The following is a 27,122-nucleotide window of genomic DNA, read 5'->3' as shown; positions in this document are numbered from 1 at the left end:
GTCATCCTCGTGCAAGGCCGAGAACAGTGTTCATAATGGAAACTTGCGCCCGATTATGGCCCAGATTATCGCCGAGCGTTACTTTTGGCATTTCGCCCACAATTTGCACCAAAATAGGCTGAAGAAAAGCTGCAATAACTCGGCACTACTGGGAGGATCTATAGTAAAAGGCTGTCAGGAGAATCAATTTGAGAGTGATTTTACTGGCCTTTTTGACTCTTGCCAATCATCTAATCACTTTGTATTTGTTGAGGACAAATTAAGGGCATTTATAGTTTGGGGGGAGCATGTAATTTCTCAACCAGTATTGATCACTAATCACATGCTGCAGGATAGAAATGGGAGAATAAAATGAGAAAGGTTACATAGAAGTACATTGCTGTATTGTCAAGGTTAATATTAATCATAAATTTTTTTCCCCCTCTGGTCCACAGTACAAGTAGAAGCAGAACATGGGTATGTCATTCCATGAGAAAGGAAATGGAGTTCACCTCAGTTGTCTGATAGATTTTATTTTATAAAGTAACAGGGGCTAGAATAAAAGAAAGGTTCTATAATGTTATTGATGGAGACCAGGCCACCTGTTCTCTGTCAACTCCAGTGGGAAAAGTTCTTTGCCTGAAACAAAAAAGGCGCATGCGCAGAACCGCCGTTGCAATGGACGCCAGCCTTGCATGACTGAATACATCGCTAAGGCCCATTTCACATTGCTAAGGCTATCACCCAAATTAAAAGGACGAAACTAGCGGTTTTTAAAATGGCAATATTCGAGTGACCCTGAAAAATAAAAAAACCACTAAGGCTGGAAATATTACCCACTTTTGGAAACCATAGTGAAAAGTCTAACCCAAAGATTTTTGTCCCAGATAGCTGAATTTTCTATGATTCTATGATAATAAACAGGATGATGTATTAGTAAAGTTGGAAGTCTTGACTGGAACAGATTAGAGATTGAAGAAGGATCAAAGTTCTGAAGTGAGGATGGCAACCTGACAAGTAGGAATTCGAGAGTTCCAGTGAAGACGTGAGAGCTGATTTTTTTTTTAAAAAAGCAGCTAGAAGATAATGGGCCGAAAACTGCAGCCTTGTTGTACCCGTACGAAGTGTGCATGCACCAGGCGAGGCCTCGCAAAAGCCTGTTCTCGGGGCGCGATTCGCATGCTCCGAGAACCGGCTTTTCTGATCTGTCAAAATGTCTTTAGATGGATCGCACGCATCCCCACAGGAAGGACATCTGCGGAGCAGAGATTGGGACTCTTGCTCAGCAAATTATCTTCAAACTCTTGCGCCTGGTAAAAGCAAGCATATAGTTTACTTTTACCAGCGTAAGAGTTTTAAAAACATAGAAAAAATTAAATGTAATCATTTATTTTTATATTAAAAACCTTGTCCATGAAGGTAAATGTATTTTTAACCCTATTAAATTAAAAAACATTTTAAAAAAATGTTTAAATAAAATATTTTCCATAACATTTAATTTCGATTAATCTTAAATGAGATGTTTTTCAAAAAAAATTATGATGCTGGGTTTCTTGTTTTAGTGGGGTTTTCTTATTGATAGTAATGGGAGCTCGTAAAAATGGAGTTCCCATTACAGGTAAAGCATCCGAAATCTGGAAACCTCGAGACTAAGGCCGTTCCGGATTTTGGGTATTTCCAGATTTCAGAACGTCTTTCCGACGTCCCGAATCCGGAACTGCCTGGCCCAAGGTAAGGTGGGAGTGGGGGGATGGTCGGTGGACCGGGAGGGGTCGACGGAGCAGAGAGTCGGCGGCTAGAAAAACCTGCGTTGAAGACCTGCAAAAAAGGTAAGTTAAAGTTTTTATTTTTTTAATTCTTTTTCAGCGATTTAGTAGGTAAGGGTTTGGTGAACGTTTTGTGAATTTTTATTTTTTGGAATTTTGTTTGGTGTTTTTCCTCCTTGCAGCTGTAACCATTTAAAAAAAAAATATCCGCATTTCAGAACATTTTCCGGATTCCGGACGACCCTTCCACGGCTCGGCCCGGTGTCAGGATTCCGGATGCTTAACCTGTATTATCAGTGAGAATATTAGATAGTGATTGGTGATCCAGGCCCTCGTGGTTCCAGTATATGTGGAAGATATGTTTCTGTGCGCTGCGCAGCGAATGAAAGCCTTCGACCGGAATTCTACTTTCTCCGGGACCTCCAGGTATTTTCGTAAAATTTTTTCGGGTCAGAGGCGTTTTCCGAAGGAAGCTTCCAACCACAATTTTCGGCGCAATGAATGAGGTAAAAATGTGTCTCAATACTTAGAATACAGAAACACATTTCATTGTTCTTGCAGACCTACAGACTGATTTAGAGTTGGAAATTATATATTCCAGGCAGACAAATTTTCAGTTACGAAAAAGCTTCCTAGTCGGTTTCTTAATAGTGAAAGCAGTAGATGAGAAGTTACAATGATACGATGTTACGTGGGCATCATTACGCTTACAGCTATTGTCCGGGTCTGTTCCAGGATGTAACTATTGTCCGGGTCTGTTCCAGGATGTAACTATTGTCCGGGTCTGTTCCAGGATGTAAATTTTATTATTTGCAAGTGTTTTATCGCTACAAATTTCATCCCATCTCAGCCAGTCAGAGAGGAGCTGCTCAAAACTATGGTCAAATTTCCAGTTAGATTGAGAGTTTGTGGCCAAATACATGAAAGGAAACAGATATCTTGTGCTCTCACCTGCCTGTTCATCAAGTGGGTTGTATGCGCACTTGTGACTAGGAATGCCTTGGAGGTCACTATCACCCTACCCCAAAACTTACCTTCCTGCCTGCAGCCTTCTCCGGATGCTGGCAGGTGGTCTCTCGGAGACCTTCGTATTCCCCTGCTGGAAAGTTATTGCTTTCCACTGAAAAGAGCCTAGCGATCAGCTTCATTCAAATGAGCCCAGATGTTAAAATCTGCTGGGCCTCTGACTCAAATTCTTTTAAGGGATTGTCGTCCACTTGCTTAAGAAATACATATTTTGCAATGGAAACGATTACTCCAGTGACCATTAAGTGTACTATAAATAATTGTGCTAAATGATCCCATTTGAAATGATGACAGGTAGCTAAATCAACTTATTCATCCACCTGCTTCGTACAATACAGCAGAGGTTCAAAACCAGTTTCTCTGTCATAGGAACCTGATTTTTAAAACATACGGGAGTGATCCCATAACAATCTGACTCAGAGGCAAGAATGCTACCATTCGAGCCAAGCTGACCCGAACTTCACAAATGGTGTCAAAATGGCTAAGAGTGAAATTACAAGCCATAGAGTGTTAGTGCTCTGGTCAGACCACATCATGAGTGTCAGATCCAGTTTTGGTCATCAAAACAAAAGAAAGATATTCAAGCCGTAAAGGTAATGCAGAAAAGAGATACATGGCTGATGCCTAGCATCAGATTATGATGCAAAATCAGAGAAATTTGAGAATTTTAGCCTTGAAAGGACGTGATTAAGTGGAAGCCTCATTGAGGTATAAAAGATAATACACAATATAGAAATGGTAAATCTGGAACCCTACTTCAAATTAGCAGAGTAAACAGACCAGTGAGGGGGAAGAGAAAAAAAAAATCAAAGTGCGACATCACAGGAAAGCTGGCAAGTGATTAGTTGGTGAGTATCTCTCTCTTTCTTTCTAAACTTGGGCATTGGTTTAAATTAAGAGCCGTGATTACAAATTCAAAACTATATATATATATAATTGATATTTCAAAACTTGAAAACCTAATTAGTTAAATAAAATACAATAGAGATGGCAGGGCAGGCAATGTGTTGCAGTTGTAGCATGCGAGAGCTGGTGGACACTAGTGTGATCCACAGCAACCACATCTGCAGTAAATGTTGGCAGCTTGAGGAGCTTCGGCTCAGAGTTGATGAGCTGCAGTCCGTGCTTCAGACACTGCGATACATCAGGGAGGGGGAAGAGTTACCTGGACACTTTGTTCCAGGAGGCAGACACACCTCTTAGGTTAAATATTTCAAATTTGGTCCATGGTCAGGTATAGGAGGGTGTGACTACGAGTGAGGCAGGTATGGGGATCCAGAAGGTAGCATTGTAGTAGCCTCAGATCTTGCACTTGTCCAACAGGTAAGTGGCATTTGCAGCCTGTGTGGACGCGAGCAGGATGAACAAACTGACCACAGCACCATGGTACAGAGGGCCATTCAAGTTGGGGGAGTGAGTCTCGAAGGCTGTGTTGCCTGCCCGGTGCCAGAGTTAAGGACATCTCCTCTGGGCTGGAGATGAACTTGGAGTGGGAGGGGATAGATCCAGTTGTCATGGTCCATGTAGGATGTAGGTATCAACGACATAGATAGGACAAAGAAAGAGGTTCTGCTGAGGGATTATGAGGAGCTAGGGGCTAAATAAAAAAGGAAATAATTTCTGAATTACTACCCAAGCCACAAGCAAATTGGCATAGGGTCAATAAGATCAGAGATATGAATGCGTGGCTCAAAGAGTGGTGTGAGAGAAATGGGTTTGATTCATGGGGCACTGGCACCAGTACTGGGGAAAGAGAGAGCTGTTCCACTGGGCTTCACTTGAACCATGCTGGGAGCAGTGCCTGGTGAATCGAATAACTAGTGTTGTAGATAGGGCTTTAAACTAAATAGTGGTGGGGGGGGGGCTCAGGTGAGGGGAAATTTAAAAAGTCAAAGAGAAAGGAGAAGGTAATAATGCAAGGTATAGATAGGGGTAATGATAACCAGAGTGTGATAGAAAGGGACAGAGCGTACAAACATAAGAATGCACCAGAAAGTAGAGTCAAGAGTAGGGGAAAATGGTAAAGGGGCAAATTTAAAAGCTCTTTATCTGAATGCACGCAGCATTCGTAACAAGATAGATGAGTTGACGGCGCAAATAGAAATAAATGGGTATGATCTGATAGCCATTACAGGGATGTGGTTGCAAGGTGACCAAGGCTGAGAACTGAATATTCAGGGGTACTTGACATTTTAAAAGGCTAGGCAGAAAGGAAAAGGAGGCGGGGTAGCTCTGTTAATAAAGGATGAGATCAGTGCAGTAGTGAGAAATGATATTGGCTCAGAAGATCAAGATAAAGAATCAGTTTTGGTGGAGATAAGAAATAATAAGGGAAATACGTCACTGGTGGGAGTAGTCTATAGGCCTGCCCAACAGTAGCTACACTGTAGGACAGAGTATAAATCAAGAAATAGTGGGGACTTGTAAGAAAGGTACTGCAATAATCGTGGGCGATTTTAATCTTCATATAGATTAGACAAATCAAATTGGCAAAGGTAGCCTAAAGGGCGAGTTTATAGAGTGTATCCAGGATGGTTCCTTAGAACAATACATTGTGGAACCAACCAGGGAGCAGGCTATTTTAGATCTGGTAATGTGTAATGAGACAGGATTAATTAATGATCTTATAGTAAATGATCCTCTAGGGAAGAGTGATCATAGCATGCTAGAATTTCAAATTCAGTTTGAGGGTGAGAAACTTGGGTCTCAAACTAGTGTCCTGAACTTAAATAAAGATAATTACAAAAGGTATGAAGACAGCATTGGCTAAAGTGGACTGGTAAAATAGATTAAAGGGTAGGACGGTAGATAAGCACTGGCAGACATTTAAGGAGATATTTCCTAACTCTCAGCAAAGATAGATTCCAGTAAGAAATAAAGACTCTGAGAAGAATGAACAATCTGTGGGTAACTGAGGAAGTTAAGGATGGTATCAAATTGAAAACAAAGGCATATAATGTTGTGAAGATTAGTGGTAGGCCAGAGGATTGGGAAATTTTTTAGAAACCAGCAAAGGATAATTAAAAAAATAAGAGAGGGAGAAGATAGATTGAGAGTAAACTAGTAAGAAATATAAAATCAGACAGCAAGAGCTTCTACAGGTATATTTTTAAAAAAAGAGTAGCTAAAGTAAACGTTGGTCCCTTAGGATGAGACTGGGGAATTAATAATGGGAAATAGGAAAATGGCAGAGACTTTGAACAAATATTTTGTATCAGTCTTCATGGTAGAAGACATTGGGGGCAAAATTCAAGGTCTCAGTGCCTGTTTGCAGCAGCCATTTCTAAAAATTGAATGGCCGCCACTTTGGGCTCAACAGGCCGACCCGACCTAAATTCAGGTTGGGGATTTTTCGGCCTGGACCCCATATGGTCCAAGTGGTATCATTTCCAATAAAATCAATAAAAAAACCCAGTAAAAATACTTACACAGCGATTTTCACCTCACTCTGTGGATCCCCCGACACATTTCTCTGGCGGTGCCCCTCTGTAGAGTGACTGTGGGCCGGCAGCGCAACCGCCTTAAAGGGGAGGGCCCACTGCCTCAGCCGCAGTGCAAGAATTTTTGACGGCCAACTTGACGATCGACCAGCAAAAACTGGTCCCGGGTTCAGCTGGCCTGCCTCTTGGATGCCAGGCCACTGGCCCGGCCGAAACCCTTCCTGGTGGCCCAGTGGACAAAGTTAAAAAAATGATCGCATCTCTCCCGCGTAGCGACGCACTTGCGCTGTGACATCACCATGCTGATTGACAGCAGAGGGCGGGCCTTCCGACCCATTTTCAGTCTGGCTTGAAGTTTAGTGCCCATCCCCATTATGATCCATTTCCTGTAGGACTTTGATAAAAATTCAAAGTCCTGAAAATGGATCTACTCACCACACCAAGAGATCCAATGGTGAATGACATCTAAAAACTCAGGTGCACAAGCTTTCTGCGCACCTGAATTTAGGCCGACTAAAAGTATCCCAATAATAATTGATAATTAAGGGGCTATATGGAGAGAGGAACTTAAAACAATCACTATCACTAGAGAAAAAGTAGTAGGCAAACTAATGGGACTAAAGGTGGATACGTCCCCTGGACCGGATGGCCTGCATCCTCGAGTCTTAAAAGAAATGGCTGCAGACATAGTGGATGCATTGGTTGTAATCACCAAAATTCCCTGGATTCTGGAGAGGTCCCAGCGGATTGGAAAACCGCAAATGTAATGCCCCTATTCAAGAAAGGAGGGAGACAGAAAGCAGGAAACTATAGACTAGTTAGCCTAACATCCGTCATTGGGAAAATGCTGGAGTCCATTATTGAGGAAGTAGTAGCAGGACATTTAGAAAATCATAATACAAGCAAGCAGAGTCAGCATGGTTTTATGAAAGGGAAATAGTGTTTGACAAATTTGCTAGAGTTCTTTGAGGATGTAATGAGCAGGATGGATAAAGGGGAACCAGTAGGTGCAGTGTACTTAGATTTCCAGGAGGCATTCGATAAGGTGCCAAATAAAAGGTTACTGCACAAGATAAGAGCTCACGGGGTTGGGGGTAATATATTAGCATGGATAGAGAATTGGCTAACTAACAGAAAACAGAGAGTCGGGATGAATGGGTCATTTTCCGGTTGGCAACTGGGGTGCCGCAGGGATCGGTGCTGGGGCCTCAACTATTTACAATCTATATTAATGACTAGGATGAAGGGACCGAGTGTAATGTAGCCAGATTTGCTGATGTTACAAAAATAGGTAGGAAAGAAAGTTGTGAGGAGGACACACAGAATCTGCAAAGGGATATAGATAGGTTAAGTGAGTATGCAAAAATTTGGCAGGTGGAGTATAATTTGGGAAAATGTGAGGTAATCCACTTTGTTAGGAAGAATAAAAAAGCAAATTATTACTTAAATGGAGAAAGATTACAAAATGCTGTGGTACAGAGAGATCTGGGGGTCCTTGTGCATGAAACACAAAAAGTTAGCATGCAGGTACAGCAAGTAATTAGGAAGGCAAATGGAACGTTGGCCTTTATTGCAAGGGGAATGAAGTATAAAAGTAGGGAAGTCCTGCTATAACTCTACAGGGTATTGGTGAGACCACACTTGAAGTACTGCGTACAGTTTTGGTCTCCTTATTTAAAAAGAGGGATATGCTTGCTTTGGAAGCAGTTCAGAGAAGGTTCACTAAGTTGATTCCTGAGATGAAGAGGTTGCCTTATGAAGAAAGGAGGAGTAGGTTGGGCCTATACTCACTGGAGTTTAGAAGAATGAGAGGTGATCTTATTGAAACATATAAGATTCTGAGGGGGCTTGACAGGGTAGATGCAGAGAGGATGTTTCCCCTCGTGGGGAATCTAGAACTAGGGGGCATAGTTTCAGAATAAAGGGCCGCCCATTTAAAACGTAGATGAGGAGGAATTTCTTCTCTCAGAGCGTTGCAAATCTGTGGAATTCTCTACCCCAGAGAGCTGTGGAGGCTGGGTCATTGAATATATTTAAGGCGGAGATAGACAGATTTTTGAACTATAGGGGAGTCAAGGGTTATGGGGAGTGGGCGAGAAAATGGAGTTGAAGCCAAGATCAGATCAACCATGATCTTATTGAATGGCGGAGCAGGCTCGAATGGCCTACTCCTGCTCCTATTATGTTCTTAAATGGTTCAGAACGAAGAAACACAGGATGAAAATAGTAAAAGAAAAATTTAGGAATGATCTTGGGAAGTTTTTCTTCACACAAAGATTGATCGACTGCTGGATAAGTATCTAGGTACAATAGTGGGTGCAAAATCCCTGGAGTCAATTGAGAAATTGTTGGATGCTGCGATGGGGACTGTTGCATTTTTTGGGTGAAAGAGCTAGGATGGATCAAATGGCCTTCCTCAGCGGTATTTAAGCGAGCTGAATGGTTGAGGCTAACATTGTGGATGGTGCATTTGAAGAGGGAATGCCAGAAAGGTGCATGAAATAGACCTGCTGAAAGTGTACTGGACTTGGAGATACAGGTCAGCAAAAAAGGAACAAAAAAGTGGAATGAGGATAGAGCAGCCTTGGAGAGAGAGTCGAAACAATTTAAAAAAATATATTCCACAGATATTCGAACCACAATACTCAAATGGTTAAACATGGGGACCTCAGCTCTGACTTTGCGACTATAGTTCCTCCTGTGCAAAAATCAGGGCTCATATTGGATAAAAACAGAAAATGCTGGAAATACTCAACTGGTCAGGCAGCATCTGTGCAGTGTAAAGGCTGGCCCACACCTACCTTATGGGTACAACTCTTGCTCCAGCGGATTCTAGATATTTTACATACGATGTTGCAATGTAGCTGCCCCCAAAGTTCTTCAAATTACCATACGTTTCCTGAGCCAGAACACCTAGAACAAAGAAGGAAGTTGAGCCTCAGTGAACAATTAAGGAAACATACATCACAGATGCTGAAAATATGAAATAAAAACAAAAAATGCTGGAAACACTCAGCAGGTCTGGTAGCATCTGTGGAGAGAGAAAGGGTTAACTGCTGAATTTTAATAGGGAGGTAGGCTGGGAGCGGGGTGGCTAGAAAGCGGTCGGGAAACACGGGAGAACAGACTCCCTCGGGACCTGATGAATTTAACGGCAGGGCCTGATTTGCATTTAAAACCTCTGTTTCCCACCCACAGGCAGCCATCGAGTCGGTACTAGGCTACAGAGAGGAGGCTTGGGATCAGGTGGGGGCTGACGGGTGGTTGGGGACCTCTGCAACGTCAGGGGCAAGCGGGGGGGGAGGGGGGGTCGCGGGCCGGAGAAAAATAATCTCAGCACTCGGGGGAGGCGGGGCAGGGGGTAAGGAAAGAGTGGAAATCAGGAGGCCTTGTTGTGGAATGGAAATCAGAAGCTTCAGAGTAGGGGGGAAATTCGGAGGCCCCAGGAGTAAGGGGGGGGGGAATACTGAAGGTTCAATTCGGGGATGGGGGGGCGTGGATCCGGAGGCCTGGGGGGGGTGGCAGAATTCGGACGCCTCCGGGGAGAATTCAGAGACCTCGGGAGCAGGGGAATTCGGAGGCCTCGGGGCAACTCCAATTAAGGGGGGGGGGGCAGGAATCTGTGAGGCATGCGTGCTGGATCCAGGAGATAAGTTTAAAGGCACTTACCGCCTGAATCCAGCTGTACCCGCCTTACTTTAGAAACATCTGCTCTATTGAACATCTTCATAATTTTAAAGACCTCTATCAGGTCACCTCTCAGTCTTCTCTTTTCGAGAGAAAAGAGCACCAACCTATTAAGTCCGCCCTGACAGCTATACTCTCTCAGTTCTGGTGTTACACTCCTTAATATTTTTTGCACCTACTCCAGAGCTTCTATATCCTTTTTTGTCATATGGAGACATGAACTGGTTGAGCTGAAAGTCCTGTTTCTGTGCTGTATATCCTATGTAATGAACTGTGTAAAGTACCCTAATTGTAGTTTAACCAAGGTTCTATATAAATTTAACATAAGTGCACTGCTTTTGAATTCAATTCCTTCTAGAAATGAACTGGACTGCTTGGTTTGTTTTTTTATGGCTTTGTTAGCTTGCTTTTAATATTTGTGAATCTATATCCCTACATGTAACAAGCCCAACAAGGGAGGGGGCGGTTCTGGACTTGGTTTTGGGGAATGAAGAGGGGCAGGTGGAAGGGGTATTTGTGAGAGCATTTTGGTGCTTGTGATCATAATTCAGTAAGATTTAGGGTAGTTATGGAAAAGGACAAAGGTGAATCAGGAAAAAAAAATTCTCAATTGGGGTAAAACCAATTTTGCTGAGCCAAGTTGGGATTTGTCCAAAGTGGACTGCAAACAGCTACTTGATAACACAAGAAATAGGAGCAGGAGTAGGACATTTAGCCCCTCAAGCCTGCTCTACCATTCAATAAGATGGCTGATCTGATCCTGGCCAAAAACTCCACTTCCCCACCATCACCCCATAACCCTTGGCTCCCTTATACAAAAATCTGTCTCGCTCCACCTTAAATATATTCAAAGACCTAACCTTCACAGCTCTCTGGGGTAGAGAATTCCAAAGATTCACGACCCTCAGGAGAAATTCCTCCTCATTTCTGTTTTAAATGGGTGATTCCTTATTCTGAAACTATGCCCCCTAGTTCTAGATTCCCCATAAGGGGAAACATCCTCTCTGCGTCTACCCTGTCAAGTCCCCTCAGAATCTTATGTTTCAATAAAATGACCTCTCATTCTTCTAAACTCCAAGGATTATAGGCCCAACCTGCTCAACCTTTCTTCATATGACAATCCCTTCATCTCGGGAATCAACCTCATAAATCAGTGTCAGAGCAGTGGGAGGCAGTCAAGCAGGAGATCCTGAAGGTACAGAATAAGTATGTTCCCTTAAAAAAAAGGGTGGGCCTCACAAAACTAGAGCCCCCTGGATGTCAAGGGGCATACAGGGCAAGATAAAGAAAAAAAGGGAAGCTTATGACAGATTCTGAGAACTCAATACTGCAGAGACTCTAGGAGTATAAGTAGTGCAGGGGCACTTAAAAAAAAAAATCAGGAAAGCAAAGACAGCATGAAAGAATGTTAGCCAGTAAAATCAGGGAAAACCCAAAGATGTTTTATAAATACATTAAGAGCAAGAGGATAACGAGAGAAAGAGTGGGGCCTATTAGAGACCATAAAGGAAATCTGGGTGTGGAGGAAGAAGATGTAGGAATGATTCTTAATGAATATTTTGTATCTGTTTTCACAAAAAAGGGGGGCGAAGCAGACTTTGCAATGAGGGAGGAGGAGTGTGAAATATTAGACGAGATAAACATAGCGAGAGGAAGTATTAAGGGCTTAGCAGCTTTGAAAGTGGATAAATCCCCAGGCCCGGATGAAATGTATCCCACGCTGTTGAGAGAAGCAAAAGAGGAAATAGCAGAGGCTCTGACCATCATTTTCCAGTCCTCTCTGGCTGCAGGTGTGGTGCCAGAGGACTGGCGGACTGCCTAATGTTGTACCTTTGTTTAAAAGGGAATAAGGAATAAACCGAGTAATTAAGTTTAAATAAAACTGCAATATTAAACAGATAGGATTCTTGTAGGTTTAAGCAGAGACAAACAAGCAAGCTAGTTTAGTTAATTGGACAGCTAGTAAAAACTGGTTCCCTAAACAGGCCAGTGGTGAGTCAGCCAGGAACAGCATAAAAAGAGGGGGCTTGGTGCAGACTTGCTTCGAGTGCAGCGACAGGTCAGAGTGCAAAGGTAAGAGTTCGGTCAGTGCGTGCAAGAGTTCGGTCAGTGCGTGCAAGAGTTCGGTCAGTGCGTGCAAGAGTTCGGTCAGTGCGTGCAAGAGTTCGGTCAGTGCGTGCAAGAGTTCGGTCAGTGCGTGCAAGAGTTCGGTCAGTGCGTGCAAGAGTTCGGTCAGTGCGTGCAAGAGTTCGGTCAGTGCGTGCAAGAGTTCGGTCAGTGCGTGCAAGAGCTTGGTCAGTGCTGCTTTGTCTTGTTTTCCCCACCAGTGCTGACTCCGCGACCTGGGAGGAAAAGAAAACGAGGTGTGACATCACAGCAAAAGGTTCAGGGATATCGGAGCAGCCTATAAAGGCCAGCTGGTGCAGCTGCAGCAAGGAGAGAAGGCAAAAAAGTAGAACGAAATCGAAAGGTGATGTCACAGCCAAGGGGGTAAGTGACTGGTGAGTAGATTTTTCTTTTTCTTTTCTTTATCAGAAAGTAATTATTAATATTATTGTTGCCAAATTAAGATAATCTACGGGTTAAGTCATGGCAGGAGAGCTCAGACACGTGTTATGCTCCTCCTGTACTATGTGGGAAGTCAGGGACGCTTCCAGTATCCCTGAAGACTACATATGCGGGAAGTGTACCTGGCTGCAGCTCCTGACAGACCGCATTGCGGCACTGGAGCTGCGGGTGGATTCACTCTGGAGCATGCGCGATGCTGAGGATGTCGTGAATAGCAGGTTCAGTGAGTTGGTCTTACCGCAGGTAAGAGGTTACACAGCCAGATAGGGGATGGGTGACCAACAGGAAGAGCAGTGGCAGGAAGGTAGTGCAGGGATCCCATGCGGTCATCCCCCTGCAAAAGATACACCGCTTTGGGTACTGTTGAGGGGGATGACTCATCAGGGGAGGGCAGCAGCAGCCAAGTCCATGGCACCATGTGTGGCTCTGTTGCACAGGCGGGCAGGAAAAAGAGTGGGAGAGCTTTAGTGTCAGGGGATTCAATTGTAAGAGGAATAGATAGACATTACTGCGGCCGCAACTGAGACTCCAGGATGGTATGTTGCCTCTCTGGTGTAAGGGTCAAGGATGTCTCGGAGCGGGTGCAGGACATTTTGAAGGGGGAGGGTGAACAGCCAGTTGTCGTGGTGCATATAGGTACCAACAATATAGGTAAAAAATGGGATGAGGTCCTTCAAGACGAAATTAGGGAGCTAGGAGCAAAATTAAAAAGTAGGACCTCAAAAGTAGTAATCTCAGGATTGCTACCAGTGCTACGTGCTAGTCAGAGTAGGAATCGCAGGATAGCTCAGATGAATACGTGGCTTGAGGAGTGGTGCAGAAGGGAGGGATTCAAATTCCTGGGACATTGGAACCGGTTCTGGGGAAGGTGGGACCAGTACAAACCGGACAGTCTGCACCTGGGCAGGACTGGAACCAATGTCCTATGGGGGAGTGTTTGCTAGTGCTGTTGGGGAGGAGTTAAACTAATATGGCAGGGGGATGGGAATTTATGCAGGGAGACAGAGGGAAGTAGAATGGGAGCAGAAGCAAAAGATAGAAAGAAGAAAAGTAAAAGTGGAAGGCAGAGAAACCCAAGGCAAAAAGCAAAAAGACCACATTACAGCGAATGGGGCAAAGGGTGTTAAAAAGACAAGCCTGAAGGCTCGGTGCCTCAATGCGAGGAGTATTCGGAATAAGGTGGACGAATTAACTGCGCAGATAACAGTAAACGGATATGATGTAATTGGCATCACGGAGACATGGCTCCAGCGTGACCAAGGCTGGGAACTCAACATCCAGGGGTATTCAACATTTAGGAAGGACAGACAGAAGGGAAAAGGAGGTGGGGTGGCGTTGCTGGTTAAAGAGGAAATTAATGCAATAGTAAGGAAGGACATTAGCTTGGATGATGTGGAACCTGTATGGGTGGAGCTATGGAATACCAAAGGGCAGAAAACGCTAGTGGGAGTTGTGTACAGACCACCAAACAGTAGTAATGAGGATGGGGACAGCATCAAACAAGAAATTAGGGATGCATGCAATAAAGGTACAGCAGTTATCATGGGCGACCTTAATCTACATATTGACTGGTAGCAATGCGGTGGAGGAGGATTTCCTGGAGTGTATTAGAGATGGTTTTCTAGACCAATATGTCAATGAAACCAACTAGGGAGCTGGCCTTCCTAGACTGAGTGATGTGTAATGAGAAAGGACTAATTAGCAATCTTGTTGTGCGAGGCCCCTTGGGGAAGAGTGACCATAATATTGAGAATTTGTATCAATGTAGCTACCAACTTTATATGTATATCCGTACTAATTTCAAATGTATTAACTCTTTCTAAAATGGCCGCTCATTGCTGACTCTTCAGATCTCACTATAGGGGAGAACAATGAGTGACTGTTTTTGTGAAACAACCTTGAGGAACCGTCTGATCATGGGAATATAGCAACAGATGTAGGAGCTAAACTGTGGGAATACCCAGAGAAGCAGAACTGTGCCTTCCTTGCCTGCAAAACAAAGATAAGCTGGAGATGACTTAATCTTCACTCATGATTAGGGAATTGCTTGCTTTACTGTGTATATGACTGGTTTAGCTTGTATCTATGCCACGATAGTTGATGTGATAGGACAATGAAAAGGGGTGGTACCGATCAAGAACTGCATAACTGTAAAGGTTTGTAATGATTTTTATGCTTGCTCTGGTAGATTCGACAGACTCATGGAGTCGGTGCCCCTTTATTAGAGCAAGACACTTCATCGATGAATAAAGTTAGTCTGAACTAAACTTTAAAGTGTTCGAGTCGGTATATTCGCTGAAACAGATTGAGGGAAAAGAATCTGTATCAACATTTGGTGTCAAAAGTGGGATCTCAACGGACGACCGCCGAGAACTTGCGAACTAAGAGCCGGACTAGCCTTGGACAAGACGGGAGGAAAATGGCCACCGGAGTGAGTATTCTTTAAATACCACCTCGGTTTCCTCCAGTCCAAAAGTCTGAAGAAAGTTTTGCCGCTCGTTAGTTCTCAGGTAGCGTCTGATCGAGATCCAGGTCAATCTGGCGAATACCTTTTAAACTTAGGAAATAAGTGTCCAAGTCAGGTACGACATCGACCTTGTATATCACTTGGACCGTCTAGGCGCTGATTGGACTTAAACAGACTAACCAGGATACGATTACCGCGGGGCGACGTGAGAGGGGGTGTGTAAAGTTAACTTGTACTTATGCCAGGTACGGTGTCGACCTTGTATATCACTTGGTCCGCCGAGGCTCTGGATAAGATAAACTACCTTTTTACCGCGGGGTGACGTGAGAATGGGCAATCACTTAGACAGTACTACGGATGCGGGCAGCCCACTACAGAAGTTATGCGAAGAATTCCCCAAGAAGGCTGAGCAATTTAGACAGCTGTCTGGAGCCTTGAACAAATTATTAGGAGATGATCGATGGCCCCGAGGGGGCACTAAGAGTGCAGAGGTGGCAAAAAGGGCACAAGAACTAATTTGGAAAAAGGGACGAGGAAAAAGGGATAAAAGTTTAATTGCCACATGGAGACAATATTGTCAAAAACTAAAAGATGAATCACTTCTGTCAAGTTGGCAGGAAAACGCCACTAAGTTAGGACTCTCATTAATGGAAGGAGGACATGTTAAACCCCGAGATGTATTAAAGAAAGAGTGCACGCACGAAAAACTTACCAAGAGCTCCACTCGGACCTCTGAAAAGGGTATTGATAGACTACGTAGTCAAATGGTTGGCCTTGCATTGACCGAGGCTGATGACGAAATTGAAGAATGGCCACTGACTCGGCGCCCGACGGTGCCTCCCGCACCTGGACCCCCTGGTACCTAGATGGTGCCTAGAATGATGAGTCAGACTAAAAACCCTGCAAAGGATAAGTCGGCCTCGGAAAAACCAATGCCAACCATCCAAGATGTCCTTAAAGCACAGGAGGACGCTCCTGAAAAAGATAAACTGTTATGGAAAGATTATGGATGTACTCATGACAATGTTTCTAAACTCTGGACCACTCCCGCGTAACAGACTTGCATGTCTGACGAGTTGGCCCTATGGGTTATTGAATGTATGTACTTTGCTACTCATTGTGGAGCAAGGACAACAAGTGACACGCTTTTGGCCACTTGGTGGCACCTTAGACACCAGGCGCTGGCCCAGAACATCAGTAGTCGCTGCCTTGTTTGCCAACAGCATAATCCGGGGAAAGGAGTCCCCTGTGATTGGTGTAAGACGCCCCCTACCAGAAGATCCCTTTGAGACCTTGCAGTTGGACTACATTGAGTTGCAAAGGGTTCAGTGTTACAAATATGTGTTAGTAATAGTAGATGTGTTTAGCAAATGGATCGAGGCTTACCCTACCCTGGACAATAAGGCTCAAACTGTTGTTAAGGTGTTAATGAGGGAAATCGTTCCTAGATATGGTATCCCAGCTCGACTGAGTTCCCATAATGGCCCTCACTTTATCGGCCAAGTTAACAAGGAATTCTGTTCCCAGATGCGCATTAACCAGCAGCTGCATTGTGCCTACCGACCCCAAGCTGCGGGACTAGTTGAGCGTGCTAATCAAACTCTTAAAACCAAGCTTGCGAAACTGGTAGCATCAACCGGACTCAATTGGCTCAAACTCCTTCCCATAGCCCTATTCCAGGTCCGAACTACCCCCGCCGGAAAGGCTGGACTGACCCCCGCTGAGGTAATTTATGGTAGGCCCCTTAGGTCCCAATGGAATCAGAATGTCCCCTCCACTGTCCAATTCCACCATATGACTGTGGAGATGACTACCTATGTTCTTGCCTTGACTCAGGCTCTGCGAATAGCCCACAAACAGGTCCGAGATGCTCACCTCGACCTCCCATTCTTACCTGAATCGTCTCTCGTGGCACCAGGAAAGTATGTCCTGATTAAGAAATGGATTCGGAAGGGATTGGAACCTCTATGGGAGGGGCCTTTTCAGGTGTTGCTTACCACCCCCACCAAGGTCGAAGGAAGAAGCGCCTGGGTTCACCTGCATCACTGCAAGCTTATCACTCCCTAATAATCAAAGTCTATCTGCCTTTCTAACCATTCTTTCTGTTCCAGACTTCCTCTTCTCCATAGCTGAATAAGGACCTTCTTCGAGGCATTCCGATTGGCAAAGTGAATCCCGAGGAAGACAGTTTGGATCCCCGCCCGGCATGATAGACGTGCATTTGTACCGACAATAGACTAAAGAGAAAAAAAAAAATCGAACTCTTGAACTCTGCAAAATGTTCGGACTAATTATCCTTGTGGGTCTGACACTACCCCTCTGCAATATGGAGCTACATGTGAATACGTTCTTGTACATGGCATATAGTTACGCCAAGGAAGCTAACATCTCTAGCTGTTGGATATGTGCGCATGTACCCACTCACTCGAAAGGGGGAATTCCCTTGAGACCGGTTCCTCTCAGTGATTCCGAAACGGCAGAGTGGTTCTTCTGCCAGAACCGCACAACCAAGGATAGGACCAATAGTCATGGGGAGGACGTCAGCTCCCCAAAGGCTGAATGGCACTCGGCAGGGTATGGGTTAAGCACCTTTCTGGAGTGGTACCAGCCCCCGTATAATCAGACCTTGAATCCCCCATTCCTGGTCCTTACTAACACTTCAGGGGCAGGAAGGCCCCAGGGATCAGTGTGCTTAATCAAAAATCAGACCGGAGGGCAGGGAATGGGAAATAGTATGTGTAACCAAAACGTAAATATGACCAAAGGGAGCGTGCAGAGCTTTCTGAAATTCGCAAAACAAAACCAATCCGGGCCAGAACTTCAACCAGGGATGGGTAACGATAGGGGGTGACTGCCATTCCCCGTACAATGGTACCTATTTTATATGCGGCCATAAAGCCTACCCCTGGCTCCCACAGAATTGGGTGGGATCCTGCTACTTGGGATATGTGGTACCATATATCCATCACTTGCCCTCGCTAGCAGATCATCACCATTACCGACCCAAACGAGCGATAACGGAAACCCAGCGATTCTTTGCTATCCTATTCCCTGGGTATGGCAATCAAGGAAATAAGACTAGTCGCCTCCATTCTGGAAAAAGTGGCCAACGACACCACTGACGCCATGAGTGAATTTAACGCTGAAATGGTAGCCATCCGTACAGTGGCTCTGCAAAATAGAATGGCCCTAGACTATTTGTTAGTTGAAAAAGGGGGTCATGTGCCCTGATATTAGTCAGTAACTTTTAACATTGTTGTTGCCAATTTAAGTGTATCTAAGGGTTAAGTCATGGCAGGAGTGCTCGGTCGGGTGTTATGCTCCTCCTGTACCATGTGGGAACTCAGGGACAATTCCGGTGTCCCTGACAACTACGTGTGCGGGAAGTGTATCCGCCTCGAGCTCCTGATGGTCCGCGTTGCGGAATTGGAGCTGAGGGTGGATTCACTCTGGAGCATCCACGATGCTGAAATGACGTGAGTATCACGTGTAGTGAGTTGGTCTTACCGCAGGAGAAGGGTCCACAGCCAGATAGGGAATGGAAGACTAGCAGGAAGAGTAGTGCAAGGAAGGTAGTGCAGGGGTCCCCTGTGGTCATCCCCCTGCAAAACAGATATACCGCTTTGAGTACTGTTGGGGGGGATGACTCATCAGGGGAGGGCAGCAGCAACCAAGTTCATGGCACAGTGGCTGGCTCTGCTGCACAGGAGGGCAGGAAAAAGAGTGGGAGCGTGATAGTGATAGGGGATTCAATGGTGAGGGGAATAGATAGGTGTTTCTGCGGCCGCAACCGAGACTCCAGGATGGTATGTTGCCATCCTGGTGCAAGGGTCAAGGATGTCTCGGAGCGGGTGCAGGCCATTCTGAAATGGGATGGAGAACAGCCAGTTGTCGTGGTGCACATTGGTACCAACGACATAGGTAAAAAAAGGGATGAGGTCCTACGAAACGAATTTAAGGAGCTAGGAGCTAAATTAAAAAGTAGGACCTCAAAAGTAGTAATCTCGGGATTGCTACCAGTGCCACGTGCAAGTCAGAGTAGGAATCGCAGGATAGCGCAGATGAATACGTGGCTTGAGCAGTGGTGCAGCAGGGAAGGATTCAAATTCCTGGGGCATTGGAACCGGTTCTGGGGGAGGTGGGACCAGTACAAACCGGACGGTCTGCACCTGGGGAGGACCGGAACCAATGTCCTAGGGGGAGTGTTTGCTAGTGCTGTTGGGGAGGAGTTAAACTAATATGGCAGGGGGATGGGAACAAATGCAAGGAGACAGAGGGAGACAAAAAGGAGGCAAAAGCAAAAGACAGAAAGGAGATGAGGAAAAGTGGAGGGCAGAGAAACCTAAGGCAAAGAACAAAAAGGGCCACTGTACAGCAAAATTCTAAAAGGACAAAGGGTGTTAAAAAAACAAGCCTGAAGGCTTTGTGTCTTAATGCAAGGAGTATCCGCAATAAGGTGGATGAATTAACTGTGCAAATAGACGTTAACAAATATGATGTGATTGGCATTACGGAGACGTGGTTCCAGGATGATCAGGGCTGGGAACTCAACATCCAGGGGTATTCAACATTCAGGAAGGATAGAATAAAAGGAAAAGGAGGTGGGGTAGCATTGCTGGCTAAAGAGGAGATTAATGCAATAGTTAGGAAAGACATTAGCTTGGATGATGTGGAATCTATATGGGTAGAGCTGCAGAACACCAAAGGGCAAAAAACGTTAGTGGGAGTTGTGTACAGACCTCCAAACAGTAGTAGTGATGTTGGGGAGGGCATCAAACAGGAAATTAGGGGTGCATGCAATAAAGGTGTAGCAGTTATAATGGGTGACTTTAATATGCACATAGATTGGGCTCACCAAACTGGAAGCAATACGGTGGAGGAGGATTTCCTGGAGTGCATAAGGGATGGTTTTCCAGACCAATATGTCGAGGAACCAACTAGGGGGAGGCCATCTTAGACTGGGTGTTGTGTAATGAGAGAGGATTAATTAGCAATCTCGTTGTGCGAGGCCCCTTGGGGAAGAGTGACCATAATATGGTGAAATTCTGCATTAGGATGGAGAATGAAACAGTTAATTCAGAGACCATGGTCCAGAACTTAAAGAAGGGTAACTTTGAAGGTATGAGGCGTGAATTGGCTAGGATAGATTGGCGAATGATACTTAAGGGGTTGACTGTGGATGGGCAATGGCAGACATTTAGAGACCGCATGGATGAATTACAACAATTGTACATTCCTGTCTGGCGTAAAAATAAAAAAGGGAAGGTGGCTCAACCGTGGCTATCTAGGGAAATCAGGGATAGTATTAAAGCCAAGGAAGTGGCATACAAATTGGCCAGAAATAGCAGTGAACCCGGGGACTGGGAGAAATTTAGAACTCAGCAGAGGAAGACAAAGGGTTTGATTAGAGCAGGGAAAATGGAGTACGAGAAGAAGCTTGCAGGGAATATTAAGGCAGATTGCAAAAGTTTCTATAGGTATGTAAAGAGAAAAAGGTTAGTAAAGACAAACGTAGGTCCCCTGCAGTCAGAATCAGGGGAAGTCATAATGGGGAACAAAGAAATGGCAGACCAATTGAACAAGTACTTTGGTTCGGTATTCACTAAGGAGGACACAAACAACCTTCCGGGTATAAAAGGGGTCAGAGGGTCTAGTAAGGAGGAGGAACTGAGGGAAATCTTTATTAGTCGGGAAATTGTGTTGGGGAAACTGATGGGATTGAAGGCCGATAAATCCCCAGGGCCTGATGGACTGCATCCCAGAGTACTTAAGGAAGTGGCCTTGGAAATAGCGGATGCATTGACAGTCATTTTCCAACATTCCATTGACTCTGGATCAGTTCCTATCGAGTGGAGGGTAGCCAATGTAACCCCACTTTTTAAAAAAGGAGGGCGAGAAAACAGGGAATTATAGACCGGTCAGCCTGACCTCAGTAGTGGGTAAAATGATGGAATCAATTATTAAGGATGTCATAGCAGCGCATTTGGAAAATGGTGACATGACAGGTCCAAGTCAGCATGGATTTGTGAAAGGGAAATCATGCTTGACAAATCTTCTGGAATTTTTTGAGGATGTTTCCAGTAAAGTGGACAAAGGAGAACCAGTTGATGTGGTATATTTGGACTTTCAGAAGGCTTTCGACAAGGTCCCACACAAGAGATTAATGTGCAAAGTTAAAGCACATGGGATTGGGGGTAGTGTGCTGACATGGATTGAGAACTGGTTGTCAGACAGGAAGCAAAGAGTAGGAGTAAATGGGTACTTTTCAGAATGGCAGGCAGTGACTAGTGGGGTACCGCAAGGTTCTGTGCTGGGGCCCCAGCTGTTTACATTGTACATTAATGATGTAGACGAGGGGATTAAATGTAGTATCTCCAAATTTGCGGATGACACTAAGTTGGGTGGCAGTGTGAGCTGCGAGGAGGATGCTATGAGGCTGCAGAGTGACTTGGATAGGTTAGGTGAGTGGGCAAATGCATGGCAGATAGATGAAGTATAATGTGGATAAATGTGAGGTTATCCACTTTGGTGGTAAAAACAGAGAGACAGACTATTATCTGAATGGTGACAGATTAGGAAAAGGGAAGGTGCAACGAGACCTGGGTGTCATGGTACATCAGTCATTGAAGGTTGGCATGCAGGTACAGCAGGCGGTTAAGAAAGCAAATGGCATGTTGGCCTTCATAGCGAGGGAATTTGAGTACAGGGGCAGGGAGGTGTTGCTGCAGTTGTACAGCGCCTTGGTGAGGCCACACCTGGAGTATTGTGTGCAGTTTTGGTCTCCTAACTTGAGGAAGGACATTCTTGCTATTGAGGGAGTGCAGTGAAGATTCACCAGACTGATTCCCGGGATGGTGGGACTGACCGATCAAGAAAGACTGGATCAACTGGGCTTGTATTCACTGGAGTTCAGAAGAATGAGAGGGGACCTCATAGAAACGTTTAAAATTCTGACGGGTTTAGACAGGTTAGATGCAGGAAGAATGTTCCCAATGTTGAGGAAGTCCAGAACCAGGGGTCACAGTCTGAGGATAAGGGGTAAGCCATTTAGGACCGAGATGAGGAGAAACTTCTTCACCCAGAGAGTGGTGAACCTGTGGAATTCTCTACCACAGAAAGTAGTTGAGGCCAATTCACTAAATATATTCAAAAGGGAGTTAGATGAAGTCCTTACTACTCGGGGGATCAAGGGGTATGGCGAGAAAGCAGGAAGGGGGTACTGAAGTTTCATGTTCAGCCATGAACTCATTTAATGGCGGTGCAGGCTAGAAGGGCTGAATGGCCTGCTCCTGCACCTATTTTCTATGTTTCTATGATAGGATCGGAGTGCTGCACCTATATCCCTGACAACTCTGAGAAAATAAATGACTTGGTAGGGCACATCCGAAAGGAAGTTGAGAAATTGAAGAAAACAGATTATTGGAGCCAATGGGGTTTTGGTGGCTGGTACGATTGGGGGATCAACATGGCAATGTACCTAGGCATTGGAATCCTTTTTATCTTTATGTATAACCCTTGTAAAATGTCTCCTCGCCAAAATGGGAGACTCCCTTAATAACATAGACACCCCGCGGATAATGCTTCTGACCAAGGGGAATGGAGACTCTACTGGAAATAAGGATTATGATCGTGTGGAGCAAGAATGTGAAAGATTAAATGCCATACTCCTGGATTAAGATACTGAGTTATCACAAAATGATAAAAGGGGGGAATGAGAATCTGTATCAATGTAGCTACCAACTTTATATGTATTATCCGTACTAATTTCAAATGTATTAACTCTTTCTAAAATGGCCGCTCATGGTTATTGCTGACTCTTCAGATCTCACTATAGGGGAGAATAATGAGTGACTGTTTTTGTGAAACAACCTTGAGGAACCATCTGATCATGGGAATGTAGCAACAGATGTAGGAGCTAAACTGTGGGAATACCCAGAGAAGCAGAACTGTGCCTTCCTTGCCTGCAAAACAAAGATAAGCTGGAGATGACTTAATCTTCACTCATGATTAGGGAATTGCTTGCTTTACTGTGTATATGACTGGTTTAGCTTGTATCTATGCCATGATAATTGACGTGATAGGACAATGAAAAGGGGTGGTACTGATCAAGAACTGTATAACTGTAAAGGTTTTGCTTGCTCTGGTGGATTCGACAGACTCATGGAGTCGGTGCCCCTTTATCAGAGCAAGACACTTCATCGATGAATAAAGTCAGTCTGAACTAAACTTTAAAAAGTGTTCGAGTCAGTGTATTCACTGAAACAGATTGAGGGAAAAGAATCTGTATTAACAATATGGTAGAATTCTTTATTAAGATGGAGAGTGATGCAGTTAATTCAGAGACTAGGATCCTGAACTTGGGGAAAGATAACTTCGATGGTATGAGACGTGAATTGGCTAGAATAGACTGACGAGTGATACTTAAAGGGTTGATGGTGGATAGGCAATGGTAAACATTTAAAGATCACATGGATGAACTTCAACAATTGTACATCCCTGTCTGGAGTAAAAATAAAATGGGGAAGGTGGCTCAACCGTGGCTAACAAGGGAAATTAAGGATAGTGTTAAATCCAAGGAAGAGGCATATAAATTGGCCAGAAAAAGCAGCAAATCTGAGGACTGGGAGAATTTTGTAATACAGCAGAGGAGGACAAAGGGTTTAATTAGAAGGGGGAAAATAGAGTATGAGAGGAAGCTTGCTGGGAACATAAAAACTGGCTCCAAAAGCTTCTATAGATATGTGAAGAAGAGAAAAAGATTAGTGAAAACAAACATAGGTCCCTTGCAGTCAGATTCAGATGAATTTATAATGGGGAATAAAGAAATGGCGGACCAGTTAAACAAATACGTTGGTTCTGTTTTCACGAAGGTAGACGCAACTAACCTTCTGGAAATAATTGGGGACCGAGGGTCTAGTGAGAAGGAGGAACTGAAGGATATCCTTATAAAGCGGGAAATTGATGGGACTGAAGCCTGATAAATACCCGGGGCCTGATAGTCTGCATCCCAGAGTACTTAAGGAAGTGGCCCTAGAAATAGTGGATGCATTAGTGATCACGTTCCAACAGTCTATCGACTCTGGATCAGTTCCTATGGACTGGAGGGTAGCTAATGTAACACCACTGTTTAAAAGAGGGAGAGAAAAAACAGGTAATTATAGGTTAGCTTGACATCGGTGGTGGGGAAAATGTTGGAATCAATTATTAAAGATGAAATAGCAGCGCATTTGGAAAACAGTGACAGGATCGGACCAAATCAGCATGGATTTATAAAAGGGAAATCATGCTTGACAAATCTTCTGGAATTTTTTGAGGATGTAGCGAGTCGAGTGGACAAGGGAGAACCAGTGGATGTGGTGTATTTGGACTTTCAAAGGGCTTTTGACAAGGTCCCACACAAGAGATTGGTGTGCAAAATCAAAGCACATGGTACTGGGGGTAAATGTACTGATGTGGATAGAGAACTGGTTGGCAGACAGGAAACAGAGAGTCGGGATAAACTGGTCCTTTTCAGAATGGCAGGCAGTGACTAGTGGGGTGCCGCAGGGCTCAGTTCTGGGACCCTAGCTCTTTACAATATACATCAATGATTTAGATGAAGGAATTGAGTGTAATATCTCCAAGTTTGCAGATGACACTAAACTGGGTGGCGGTGTGAGCTGTGAGGAGGACGCTAAAAGGCTGCAGGGAGATTTGGACAGGTTAGGTGAATGGGCAAACGAGTGGCAGATGCAGTATAATGTGAACAAATGTGAGGTTATCCACTTTGGGGACAAAAACACGAAGGCAGAATATTATCTGAATGGCGGCAGATTAGGAAAAGGGGAGGTGCAACGAGACCTGGGTGTCATGGTTCATCAGTCATTGAAAGTTGGCATGCAGGTACAGCAGGTGGTGAAGAAGGCAAAAGGCATGTTGGCCTTCATAGCTAGGGGATTTGAGTATAGGAGCAGGGAGGTCTTCCTACAGTTGTACAGGGCCTTGGTGAGGCCTCACCTAGAATATTGTGTTCAGTTTTGGTCTCCTGATCTGAGGAAGGACGTTCTTGCTATTAAGGGAGTGTAGCGAAGGTTCACCAGACTGATTCCTGGGATGGCGAGACTGACATATGAGGAGAGACTGGATCAACTGGGCCTTTATACGCTGGAATTTAGAAGGATGAGAGAGGATCTCATAGAAAAGTATAAGATTCTGACAGGACTGGACAGGTTAGATGCGGGAAGAATGTTCCCGATGATGGGGAAGTCCAGATCCAGGGGACACAGTCTTAGGATAAGGGGTAGGCCATTTCGGACTGAGATGAGGAGAAACTTCTTCATTCAGAGAGTTGTTAACCTGTGGAATTCCCTACCGCAGAGAGTTGTTGATGCCAGTTCATTGGATATATTCAAGAGGGAGTTAGATATGGCCCTTACGGCTAAAGGGATCAAGGGATATGGAGAGAAAGCAGGAAAGGGTACTGAGGGAATAATCAGCCATGATCTTATTGAATGGTGGTGCAGGCTCGAGGGGCCGAATGGCCTACTCCTGCACCTATTTTCTATGTTTGTATGTTTATAGGCCAGTCAGCCTAACCTCAGTGGTGGGAAAATTATTGGAAAAAATTCTGAGGGACAGGATAAATCTTCATTTGGAAAGACATGGATTAATCAAGGACAGCCAGCATGGATTTGTTAAGGGAAAGTTCTGTCTGATTAGCTTGATCAAATTTTTCAAGGAGGTAACCAGAAGGGTCGATGAGTGCAGTGTGTATGATGTAGTGTATATGGATTTTAACAAAGCTTTTGATAAGGTCCCACATGGCAGACTGGTCATGAAAATAAAAACCCATGAGATCCAGGACAAAGTGGCAAGTTGGATCCAAAATTGGTTCAGAGGCAGGAAGCAAAGGATGATGGGTGTTTTTGTGACTGGAAGGCAGTCTCCAGTGGGGTTCCACAGCACTCACTGATGGGTCCCTTGCTTTTTGTGGTATATATCAATGATTTGGACTTGAATGTTGGGAGTATGATTAAGAAGTTTGCATATGACACTAAAATAGGCTATGTGGTTGATAATGAAGAAGAAAGCCGTGGACTGCAGGAAGATATCAATCAACTGGTCAGGTGGGCAGAACAGTGGCAAATGGAATTCAATCCGGATAAGTGTGAGGTAATGCATTTCAGGAGGTTTAACAAGGCAAGGGATTACATATTAAATGGTATGACACTGAAAAGTTTGCAGATGACACTAAACTGGGTGGCGGTGTGAGCTGTGAGGAGGATGCTAAGAGGCTGCAGGGTGACTTGGACAGGTTAGGTGAGTGGGCAAATGCATGGCAGATGCAGTATAATGTGGATAAATGCGAGGTTATCCACTTTTGGGGGAAAAACCATGAAGGCAGAATATTATCTGAATGGCGGCAGATTAGGAAAAGAGGAGGTGCAATGAGACCTGGGTGTCATGGTACATCAGTCATTGAAAGTTGACATGCAGGTACAGCAGGTGGTGAAGAAGGCAAATGGTATGTTGGCCTTCATAGCTAGGGGTTTTGAGTATAGGAGCAGTAAGGTCTTACTGCAGTTGTACAGGGCCTTGGTTAGGCCTCACCTGGAATATTATGTTCAGTTTTGGTCTCCTAATCTGAGGAAGGACGTTCTTGCTATTGAGTGAGTGCAGCGAAGGTTCACCAGACTGATTCCCGGGATGGTTGGACTGACATATGAGGAGAGACTGGATCGACTGGGTCTTTATTCACTGGAGTTTAGAAGGATGAGAGGGGATCTCATGGAAACGCATAAATTCTGACGGAACTGGACAGATTAGATGCAGGAAAAATGTTCCCAATGTTGTGGAAGTCCAGAACCAGGGGACACAATCTAAGGATAAGGGGTAAGCCATTTAGGACCAAGATGAGGAGAAACTTCTTCATTCAGAGAGTTGTTAACCTGTGGAATTCCCTACCGCAATTCCCTACCGCAGAGAATTGTTGATGCCAATTCATTGGATATATTGAAGAGGGAGTTAGATGTGGCCCTTACGGCTAAAGGGATCAAGGGGTATGGAAAGAAAGCAGGAAAGGGGTATTGAGGTGCATGATCAGCCATGATCTTATTGAATGGTGGTGCAGACTCGAAGGGCTGAATGGCCTACTCCTGCACCTATTTTCTTTGTTTCTATGTCGTGGAACAAAGGGACCTTGGAGTGCAG

General features: G+C 44.6%; 1 protein-coding gene across 1 annotated transcript in view; it reads right to left on the bottom strand.

Annotated features, from left to right (window-relative positions):
• The window catches only part of LOC139267078 (gamma-glutamyl hydrolase-like), a 268,758-nt gene that overhangs the window by 69,547 nt on the left and 172,089 nt on the right, over nucleotides 1–27,122 (bottom strand). The window contains exon 8 of the mRNA XM_070884891.1: nucleotides 9,013–9,124. Coding sequence (XP_070740992.1) covers nucleotides 9,013–9,124 — 112 coding nt within the window. The remainder of the gene's footprint in view (nucleotides 1–9,012; nucleotides 9,125–27,122) is intronic.

The sequence above is a fragment of the Pristiophorus japonicus genome, chromosome 1 (assembly GCF_044704955.1).
Source record: "Pristiophorus japonicus isolate sPriJap1 chromosome 1, sPriJap1.hap1, whole genome shotgun sequence".
In the NCBI taxonomy this organism is placed as follows: Eukaryota; Metazoa; Chordata; class Chondrichthyes; family Pristiophoridae; genus Pristiophorus; species Pristiophorus japonicus.
This window is presented reverse-complemented; position numbering and strand designations above follow the sequence as displayed.